At 53.0% G+C, this 11,485-nt stretch overlaps 2 protein-coding genes across 2 annotated transcripts; both read right to left on the reverse strand.

The window, feature by feature from the left end:
• Window positions 1-473: 473 nt before the first annotated feature.
• On the reverse strand, window positions 474-1,736 carry KRP23_1354 (Inactive glycoside hydrolase XLP1; the record flags this gene model as incomplete). The annotated part of the gene is made up of 1 exon (XM_067884161.1): window positions 474-1,736. One exon carries the CDS (start codon window positions 1,734-1,736, stop codon window positions 474-476), a length of 1,263 nt encoding a protein of 420 aa, XP_067751927.1.
• A 1,239-nt stretch (window positions 1,737-2,975) lies between these two features.
• KRP23_1355 (uncharacterized protein) lies at window positions 2,976-3,692 on the reverse strand (the record flags this gene model as incomplete). The annotated part of the gene is made up of 1 exon (XM_067884172.1): window positions 2,976-3,692. The coding sequence occupies one exon, from the start codon at window positions 3,690-3,692 to the stop codon at window positions 2,976-2,978; it is 717 nt and encodes a 238-aa protein (XP_067751928.1).
• Window positions 3,693-11,485: the final 7,793 nt, after the last annotated feature.

Genomic DNA, 11,485 nt, shown 5'->3' on the forward strand with positions numbered 1-11,485 from the left:
GCAATGCGCAGGCAGCGCACTTCGTGGCCACCAGTTTGGTTTTGTAAAAAGCCGGTTTGGTCTTTGTTTGAAGTTTCGTACACAAATCGGTTAAGTAGCATGAAATTATATTGTGATTTTTGTTTTTCTTCATCGCATTGCCACTTTGGACCGGCAAAGGTGTAGATCCAACTTTGCACCCTATACCTAAATGTCGCTATAGGTTTTAGGGCTGTGAATCATCAAAACCGATGGCTAGTACAATACCTTTTGGTTCCAACGACTTGTGACGACGAGTACAATAATGACCCCCCCCCCCCAAGTGAATGAAACAAGTGCTGCCGCCCATACATTTATAAAAAAAAAGAAACCCGTCATATGCTTCGCTCAAAAACTGACACATTCAACATTTTTGCAAAAAATGACTACACGTCTACGATAACTTTATCCGCGTTTGAAGAAGACGTGTAGTTCATCTACAGGGAGACAGCACATTAAGCACGGCGGACGCGACGGCTAGCACACTTTTGAATCGTGGCCGTTGAAGTGCTCGGGGCCGACGTGGTGTTAGGAGACGTAGTTTCCTCGGTGGTCGGAGCCGTGGTTTCCTCCGAAGTGCTGGTAGTCGTGGTATCGCTGCCCTCACTGGCGGCGGACGTCGTGGTTTCAGCCCAAGACGAGGACGTGCTGGACGTGGTCGTGGTTGTGCTTGCCGCAGACGACGCAGTGGACTCCTGCTGGTTCCACGAGCTCGCACTGGAGGTTGCCGTTTCTCCACTTGCAGAAGACGTAGCGCTGGAAGTGGTGGCCTCTCCGCTCACGGACGATGTCGTGCTGGTCGCTGACGTCGATGGGGCAATCGTTTCCTGCTCGGCGTAAGACGAGCTCGTCGTTGAGGCGGAGGGCGACGCAGTTTCAGTGTCCGTCGACGAGCTGGTCGCAACCAGCTCCTTGGTCGAGGTCGAAGTTGCGGCCGAACTGGCGGTTGAAGTCGTGGCCGAGCTCGTGGTGGTGGTAGTTGCACTCGAAGCACCGCTGTTAACCACAGCCGAGAAGGACGAGACCGTCAGCGTCACATCTGTACCGGTGAACGGCTCTGTGCCGGCCTGGACAGTGTTCAAATACTGGCTGGTCGAGAAGCTCTCGTTGTCAATGAGGTAAGTGAAGAAGTCCATGAGGTCACCCGAGAAACTCTTGACTGTGTCGGAAGCGACGAACGAGTACACGGTCGTGTCACCGTTGGCTCCGCTGTACAGGCTCCACTCCGTGTCTGCGATGGTGGTCGTCGCGACAGCGGAGCCCGTGCTGGAAATGGGTCCGGCACCGCCAATTGCGGCCAGCCAGATCATGATCTCGAACTCGTTGTCACCGTCGGATGTCGAGCTTGTGAACAGGTCGTACGAGACATCGGCCACGATGGTTCCGCTGTAGTCGAGCGAGTACTCCATGGTGGTCGGGACGGACGAGACGCTGGAGAGCTGCACGGCGTCAAACTGGAGGGCAGCATTGGCGTACGACTTGACACTCGAGGAGGCCCCAGCCCACGTCCAGTTGGTGTGCCAGGCGACGGCCGAACCGCTGCTGCTGTCCAGACCGGTACACTGACTACCCGACGTGGCGTAGCTCTCACCCCACAGGTTGTTGTAGATGATGTAATCGTCCGTGGTGGCCGTGCCCCACTGGTCGCAGAAATCGTCGGCAGACGCTGCTGTAATCGCCGCAGCGATGGTAAACGCAGCAGCGAAGAACACCTGCATGGTTTTTCGAGTCTTGCTTGGTTGGAACGCAGCAAATTGGTGAATGGCACTTTGCTGGTTATGCTCGACGCGCATGGTATCTTTCACTAGGCGAGCGTTTGCCTCATCCTGCTTTCTTGGACATCAGCTGGGATACTTGTTGCAGTCGAGTGGTCTACTACGTAAAGGATGGAGCTCCATACAAAGGCAAGTACCAGGTGAGATTTTCAAAGCTAAAACAGCGGACTGATCTTGAAATGCGCGCCGTCTCAGCACGCGAGCTCGCTGGCCTGCAGACCAGGGCACGGATGTGCGGGGTTCAAACTGCATTGTCAACGGTGGTTCTGCTCTGATGCTATTACAGCAGCTCACTGCAGCAAACGCTGTTTGTTGCATTCCTTGGTCGGACAAGTGCACAGCAAAGACGGTCTTGGCTGATTGCTACACCCCGGTGCAGTAGCGAGTATTTATTATCCCTCACTATCATGGCGATAGAGCTGCAAGGTGGCAGGCGCTAGTGACAGCGTTTGGCGCAAGGAGGCCCAGTCAGGATGTTATATGTAGCGTCTGGTATCCAACAGCAGCGGAATAACGCGAGATCCCGCAAAACAGCTTTCGCGCCAGTTCACCGCGACAGCGTTGGAGACTATTGTACGGGGGAATATGTAGCCTTGCGGGTCTGTTTCCGGCGTCTCATTTTTCTCCCGCGTGACTTCAATTGCTCGATGCAGACGCATAATGCAGACGAATTGAGAATCGAAAGGTCGACACAAGCCTGCCTGTGATCCACCTTTACATGACAGCCAAGCGCGTTCTCACGCGCTTCAACGTTTCTTCGAACACCTCGTTAGAAGTGAATAATTTGTAAAACCTTTAAAAAAGGGCTGGGGTGAGTTTCGAGATACTCTGGAGGCAACGCTGCGGAATCGAAGACCCTGGTATCCCCCGGTAACTCTGGCATAGCTTGCCTTCTCAGGTACACACATCAGAATTTGCTAGAACAGCAGCTTGCCTTACTCAAAAAGTAAGGTAAGCTTGTTATACATCGATAGGAGCTTTTATTTTTGAGAAGAGCTCAGGTGACTCTGACGGCTATCCTTCTCGCTTAATAAAGCACGCAAATACAAACCGCACTAGATACACACTTACTGCGTGCACAGGGAGCTCGTAGTCAGTTTAACTGCTGTACCCCACCTTGTTGAGGACTGTCTCCCTGTGCAGGTTGGGCCACATTCATCGAAGCCATGGTGAAAATCGCGCTTACGCACGGAGACGGCGACGGCAGCTGCTGGAGGGCGCCGTAGTCGTCGAAGGCGTGCTCCAACTGTTGGAACCCGTGGAAGATCCCGTGGAGGAAGTCGAAGGCGTGCTCCAACTGTTGGAACCCGTGGAAGATCCCGTGGAGGAAGTCGAAGGAGTGCTCCAACTGTTGGATCCCGTCGAGGATGTCGTCTCCGAGGACCCAGCCGTAGATCCACCCGTCGAAGTCTCGCTCGAACCAGAAGCCGGAGTCTCGCTTGAACCAGAAGCCGGAGACTCGCTAGATCCGCCCGTGGGTGTCTCGCTTGAACCAGAAGCCGGAGACTCGCTTGAACCAGAAGCCGGAGACTCGCTTGAACCAGAAGCCGGAGACTCGCTTGAACCAGAAGCCGGAGACTCGCTTGAACCAGAAGCGGGAGTCTCGCTTGAACCAGAAGCCGGAGACTCGCTAGATCCGCCCGTGGAAGTCTCGCTCGAACCAGCAATCGACGTCTCGCTCGTCAGGCTTGAACCCGACGAGGCCGTAGTACCCGTGCTGCTGCTTTCAGTCGATGCCGACGCACCGGTGGTTCCGGTCGACGAGCCCATAACGTCAGTACCTGCGGCGTACGTGGCTGTGGGAGGCTGCGTCAGGTCGGTCGAGATGTTGCCCATGGAGTCAGCCGAAGCGGTGGCCGCAACAGCGGCGATCATGGCAGCGATAAAGAGAACCTTCATGGTTGTTGTTGTGTGGTAGTTGATCTGGGTCTGTACGAGGAGGCAAATTTCAGAATGGCAAACAGAAGCTCAAGTGCACTAGAAGATGCTGTGCGCGCGCTTTAGGGGCTGCTCATCTTTCGTAAGATCTCGCTCGTCACTTAGTGCCCCAAGTCGAGGTTCTGGGGCATCAGCTGGGATTTCGATTGCATAATAATGCCTCAAATTGCTTACGCGGGAGTATCAAACGGACAACCCGATTGTCCACCTTGGCGAAAGCCAACCAAAGCGAAAGTTACCTGACGATTGGTCAAACTCTCCGCGAATATTAAACTTGTACATGCACGAAGTATTACTATAATATATGTATGTATTGCCGATGCAAGAATTGCTTCGGAACTAAGAATACCTCAGCGAGGTAACGAAACCTCACTACGAATACCGCAGGAATACTTTTTCTGAGGGCGATAGGGTTCGTCAATAGCTAACATTTTCTACTTTGTCAGATAAACCGTTTCCTGTGTGCCTCTCGGCCTCTGTTTATGGCTGCCCGATTGAGAGGGGACGTGATTTGCGCGGCTATCGTTCGCGTTAACAATCGTATGAAAACCGGCCTGAATGAGGGGGCACCAACGTGTGGGCCCTATTGGGCGAGGAAGCGTGTCTCCACCCAGAAATTCATTTCAATTGAACGCCCCAATCCGTCGGAAGATGGCAGGTTGAGCTTTGCGATGTTGTAGTGGATGCCAGGGATTTCACCTTGGTGTCACCACGCCTGCGGACGAGCTACGCCAGTATGTGATCACAGACATCACAGCTAACCCAGATGTGTCTGACGGCCGCCAGCCTCAGACAATGGGTCGCCATGTTTTAGATATTTCAAACCGGTCTGGCTTTCAGTGCCTGACCCGGTCTACATGAGGAACTTAGTATGTCGAAGTGCATGTTGCATCTAGGACCCTGTCCACTACATTCCGGCTCTTACTTCGTCAGCTCCATGGGGACGCCCTTGGATCAAGCTGACCGAAGTAGACCAGAGCGAAGGGCTGGTTACCATCAGACCTGGACCTCACTTCTCAATCTTCCATCTAGCTACTAGCTCAATACACTCGGCTTAGTTCCGTGCGGGGTGGCTCCCGCATCGTCGTGTGTTACAAGTTGGTGCTACAACCCGGGAAACACTACAAAGAATTCTTTAGTAGAAGAATTGCCACTCTTCGGTGCAAGTCCAACTCTCTGCGCCAAGAGGACAACTACGACTAGAAGACAACTCTCCAACTCCGAGCTCAACGAATCACGATGGCGATTTCATCTGGTTCGACCCCACTGTTTACGCCTATCGTACCGCCAGAGATCAAGAGCATCTCCCACGAGGCGCTCACACTGTGGAAAAAGGAGCGACGCGAGTACGAGGCCAAGCTGCGCGCACGTTGCCGCGTGAGTGGCGAAGTGTACGAGGCTGTGGTTCTGCCTATCATCGAGTCATTTGACCCCGACCTGCTAGACACGTTTTGCGAACTTCGGCTCAACCTGGCATCGGTGGATGTGACTGAAGGCATGCTGATCGCCGAGATCAGCAACATCATTTCAAACGTGAAGAACGACACGTTGCCCGACATCAAGGCTCTCTTTAGAAGCCAACTCCGGATGAACATGACGGAGAGCGACGTCGATGCACGCGTTCTCGACTACTTCAATCATTTCGGCATCATCATGCGCGAGAACGGATTGATGAACTGTTTCGAGGGCAATGACGGGACCAGGGAGAAGTGTAAGCGCCTAGCTGCCTCTCTCCATCCGGCGACTTTGAAATCTGAGGTGAAGCAATGTCTACGCTACACCCACAAGCCGGCAGCATCCAATCCAAGGCTGTTGTTCGAGCTGATCGTCGACAAGGCGAAAGAACATGAGCGCCAGTTCCAACGAACCAGGAAGCGCGACACTACTTCTGGACGTGACAACGACACCCAGAAGACATCGAAGCCCAAGGACAAGAAGCGGGCTTGGACCAACAAACGTGCGATGGCTACGGTGGCGGAGAACAAGTCCAAGACCGGTGCTCCGACTGCACAGGCTGATCATAGGCCGCAGTCGATCTCGAGTAGGCCACCACCCAGTCCGTGCCCCAAGTGCAAGGAAATGCATTGGCTTCGCGAATGCACCAAGGCGACGGAGAAAGAGAAAGCTGAGCTACGTGAACGCATGCGAGAGGCTTTCGCCGCGAAAAAGGCCCGTATTAAGCGACTCGGCGAATTGCTACCCGACACCGAACGCCTGGTGACGCTGAATGGAGCTTTGGAGCTCCCATACTGTGCTGACAGTGGCTCAGATCACACAGTGATTGGCCGCTCTCACTGGGAACAGCTCCAAGCTTTGGACCCAAGCGTCCAACCCGAAGAACTTGACATCCCTGTACGGAACCAGACTTTCGGTTCTGTGCAAGTGACTGCCGACAAGAAGGCAAGACTCCACCTGTTGATTCACACCGCAGCGGGACCCGTTGAGCCGATGAACGCTGTGGATGTTTTGATTGTTGACGTGGATGATGATGAGTTTATTATAGGGAATGACTTACTAATGACACTTGGAATTGACGTGGACCGACAACTCGAGCAACTCGCTGATCGAGGTGACGACGAAACGTGTGGCGACCCGATCGAACTCGAAGCTGATGACCCACCGGTGTCGACGGCCACGCAACCAAGTGATGATGACATTTTTACTGCGGTGGAATGCCTGATTGCCCGTGCTGTGGAGAATGGTTTCCCTGCCGATAAGGTCGAACAACTCCGCACCATTGCTCACGCCTATGATGTGTGGCGACTGGAATTACGAGCGGACCCGCCAGCTAAAGTTCCACCACTCGAAGTGCGTCTGCAGGATGGGGCTCGCCCAACCAAGTGTAAGCCCCGCAAATATCCGCCGCACATTCGCCAATTCCTCCGAGAATTTAACACTCGTCTTGTGGAATTAGGATTGGTCTATGAGAACCCTGACAGTCGTTGGTCGAGCCCCGTCCTTCCGGTAAAGAAGTCGACGGACCTGATGGACCTTCGTCAAACAACGGATTATCGTGCTCTCAACGAGCGGACTGAAGTTATGGCCGCGGTAATGCCGATATTATCGTTGGTCATGGAACATGCACGTGGAATGAATCATTTTGGACTTTTCGATTTTCTCAAGGGTTTCTGGCAGTTGCCACTCGCTGAACTTTGTCAGGAATACCTTTCGTACATGACGGACGAGAAGATTTTCACTCCTCGCCGTGTACCTCAAGGTTGCAGCGATGCTGCAATCTACTTCCAGAAAACAATGGAGACATGTTTCGCTAGCCTTCTCTACGAACACCTCCTGATCTGGATAGACGACCTGCTTCTATATGCGAAAGACATCAACACTTACCTCTCCAAGCTGGCTGACCTTTTCTCGCTACTCAACGAATTTGGGCTCAAATTGAGTGTCAAGAAATCCAGTTTGTACCAGACCCAAGTCACATGGTGCGGTCGGGTGATCGATGGTCAAGGAGTTCGACATGACCCAAAACGTATCAATACGTTACGGTCAATGCCATACCCCCATACAGCAGGTGAATTACAACAGTTCGTATGTGCCGTTAACTGGATGCGCGAATCCGTCGTCGACTATGCCCGCCATGTCGCTCCTCTGCAGAAAAAACTCGACGCTGCTCTGGCCAGCACCAAGCGAACTCGCCGGGCTGCAGCAGGGATCGACATCGAGCTCGATCAGGAAGAACGTGCGGCTTTCGATCAAGTCAAAGATATGATTGCCTCGTCGGCCACTCTCGATTTTCCTGACGACCAGGCCACTACGTGTCTATTTACAGATGCGTCCGATGTGGGCTGGGCTCTAATTGTGACCCAGGTGAAGGACTTCGATCCGAAGAAGCCCGCCACCGAGCAGCAACACCGACTTCTCAACTGCATGAGCGGGACTTTCTCAGGCAGTCAACTCAACTGGACTGTCATTGAGAAAGAAGCTTTCCCAATTGTCATCGCATGTGATAAGCTCGACTACCTACTCCTACGGCCTCAGCCATTTCGAATGTACTGTGACCACCGCAACCTGATCCATGTCTTCGCACCTCATGAGAGTGTGAAGAAGCATGTGCGGGGAAAGCTGCTCCGTTGGGCCATGAAGCTGATGAACTATCGTTACGTGATCGAACACGTTCCTGGACCAGACAACGTATGGGCCGACATGATTTCTCGTTGGGCAGGAAATCATACACCTACCATACTTTCTCACCGATTGAAAACTTTCCGCAGCCAAACTGCGGTAGTTTTGCCGACCGTGTCTGCGTTGCGGCCTTTGGATGACGACCATTTCGTCTGGCCGACGCTCGACGAACTATCGGACGAACAATCTCGCCATCAGCCTCCGGCCCCTGTTGATCGGACTGCTGACGGACTACTTTTACTTAACCAACGGATTTGAGTACCCGCCGCGGCTACGGACCTGATCCAACGCTTGTGCGTCGTGGCGCATTGTGGTGCTCAAGGCCACCGCGGTCAGCATGCAATGATTGCCCACCTCAAGCGACTTTTCTCCATCGAACACATCTCCACCATCGTGTCGAACTTCGTCAAAGGATGCCTGCTGTGTCTGCATTCTCGAGGGGGGAAAATTATCCCCAGACCGTGGAGTGAAGTAATTGAGTGCAGCACGCGCAATGGTGTTTTGCATTACGACTACTTATACATGGGCGACAGCTACGGAAACAGCAAGTACCTTCTCGTTTTGAAAGACCACGTGAGCCATTACTGCGAGCTGGTTGTGGCCGACACAGCCGACAGCACAGTGGTGGTCGAAGCTTTACTGGCCTGGCATTCCCGGTTCGGAATCCCACCAGTATGGGTCTCCGACAACGGCACCCATTTCAAGAATGAAGTGGTCGCCGAGCTGAGTCGCCGCCTACGCACCCAGCAAACGTTCACGCCTGCGTACAGCCCGTGGGTGAACGGGTCGATTGAACGAGTGAACCGCGATATCCTACAAGTGGTGAGAGCAATGATTTTGTCCTACAAGATCAGCTATAAGGATTGGGTATATCTGGTGCCGATCATCCAGTCTAACCTGAATCATACGGCCGTGCCTTCCCTAGGAAATCGAGCACCTGTGGAACTGTTTACTGGTCTGCAGTGCCCCACGCCTCTCTCCGAATTTTACTTGCCTAACAGCAATGAGCTACAGCAAATTCCACCCAGTCAGCAGATCGACAGCTACCTGACCGACCTCCGAAACAGTCTGCATGAGATGCACTGTAAGGTCGAGGACCAGCGCCTCAAACAGCGACTGCTAAACAAGAAACGAGAACGAGGCGAGAACCTCGTAAATTTTGCAGTGGGTGACTTTGTCTTACGCTCCCGAGTCGACGAGAAGAACGGAAACAAACTCCAAGTGACCTGGATTGGTCCCTATCGAGTGATCCGCGCTGACTCCCATTCTTTCCGAGTGCAGCATCTCGTGACTGAAGATGAACTCGATGTGCACGCATCCAGGCTCAAGTTCTACGCAGATAGCAGCCTGAACGTAACGGACGAGCTCTTGGAGCATGTGGCGTCGCAGGGTATCATACTCGCCGTCAACGAGCTCAAGGAGCACCGGTGGAATCCGGACATCAGCGACTACGAGATCCTGGTAGAGTGGAAGGGCCTACAGTCGATTGAAGACTCGTACGAACCCCTACAAGCCCTAGCCAAGGAGATCCGAGTGTTGGTGAACAACTACGTGGAACTCGCTGACGACCAGCAGCTCCGTGGACATTGGCAGAAGATTAGCGGGATGGAGAACAGCACTCCACAGCCGCAACTGCCTGCAAATTCCACACCTACGCCTCCTGTTTCGGCGCAACATGAGCCTCGGGGCCATCAGCGCAGCAGGAAGAGACGACATCGCGCTACAGGAGAACACCCCAGTGATGTATCTCAGCGCGATGCCTCAGTTGGTCGTGCCACGGAAGTCCTACTTCCGCACGAGCAGCTCTCAGTGCGACGAACCCCGGATGAGGACAGCCAGGAGCACAAAAGTGCCGAAGGTCACGACTTTCAGCTGCCTCTAGGTCGACGTACTCGATCGATGACTAAAGCCGCCACGATTCAAAGAGCAACGGACCAAGCGCCTACTCTTTCGTCTCCGTGTGCCCGCCGTCAGCTTCGATCTCAACGGTCCAGCAAACGCCGCAAGAACCGCGTCCAGCGTGATTAAGTCTGACTGCCCAATGGCCAGATTACTCCAATGAGCACCTGGTATTCGTCGGTGACCGAGCGCTGTTGCGACCTTCACACCAACTGTAGCGGCACAAGTTCACCTCCAGCACCATCCGATAATTAAACCGAGATGGTGACTCTGCGAGACGTGGAAGTGATGCAGTGGTGGTGAAACCAAGCTTCGAGGGCGCTGTAGTGGATGCCAGGGATTTCACCTTGGTGTCACCACGCCTGCGGACGAGCTACGCCAGTATGTGATCACAGACATCACAGCTAACCCAGATGTGTCTGACGGCCGCCAGCCTCAGACAATGGGTCGCCATGTTTTAGATATTTCAAACCGGTCTGGCTTTCAGTGCCTGACCCGGTCTACATGAGGAACTTAGTATGTCGAAGTGCATGTTGCATCTAGGACCCTGTCCACTACATTCCGGCTCTTACTTCGTCAGCTCCATGGGGACGCCCTTGGATCAAGCTGACCGAAGTAGACCAGAGCGAAGGGCTGGTTACCATCAGACCTGGACCTCACTTCTCAATCTTCCATCTAGCTACTAGCTCAATACACTCGGCTTAGTTCCGTGCGGGGTGGCTCCCGCATCGTCGTGTGTTACAAGTTGGTGCTACAACCCGGGAAACACTACAGATGTGTAGAACGTAATTATGTACGAACTGCGTGCCATCCAGACACGCCGCGTGCGACATCAATCCGGTTGCCTACATGACGTTTTCGAACTTTCGGCTTCACTCGCTCTCTGATAGAACCTCCCTGCTGAATCGAAGAGCCTTGATTTTGCCTGTAAACCCTTCAAGGGGGTGGACACTAATAAACGAGATACAACCATATGTCTTCTTCGTGCTCGAAGAGCGTATTTTAAGGTTTAATATATATACTTCGAAGTACTAAAATAAAATACTTATACTTGCATCGAAGCCACCAAATGTGCCATGGTCATCAGTGCCACCTCCGAGAGTCTTGCAAAGCCTGCTATAGTCTTAAAAACATAGTTTCCTGCATTGAAAACGGGGTGAACGATTGCAGCTTTATCGCGGGTTTGTGCCGCACGGTACGGTAGTGGCTTTTTGACACGATTTCTACGATCGGACACTGCTTGTGCTGTACATGTACATGTACATGTATTAATTCACCGGCACGTGTACTTTAGTTGCAAAAAGTATCCAATGGATATGGACGTACAGTGTACATATCGTCTTAGTGTTTGAACCAGCGTGAGTCAGGTGCGGTGAAAATTTTGATTTGGATAGGCAAGTACTGCCAAGTCATTGGCACGAGCATTCCTACTAGATCATCGATAGCCTCGCTCAACCCGACAACATTTTTCTCGAGCAAGAACGAAAGCAAGATGTAGCTGTCGACCACTCGTTTCCCTACATGTACCGGTACCGGTACAGTGGTGCACCTTGCCGAAAACGAGGACCACCACTTACCTCCATTGGCTCACAAAACGTGGTGCCATTGATAATGCATGTAAGCCACGGTAGTGAGGCAAGGATAGCGAGCTATGGTACACGTATGGTTCTATTGTGATACTGTACTGTATGCCTAGGTGTGCGGCTATAGACCTATGG

Source organism: Phytophthora ramorum (assembly GCF_020800215.1).
Source record: "Phytophthora ramorum isolate Pr-102 chromosome Unknown Phyram_PR-102_s0001, whole genome shotgun sequence".
In the NCBI taxonomy this organism is placed as follows: Eukaryota; Oomycota; class Peronosporomycetes; order Peronosporales; family Peronosporaceae; genus Phytophthora; species Phytophthora ramorum.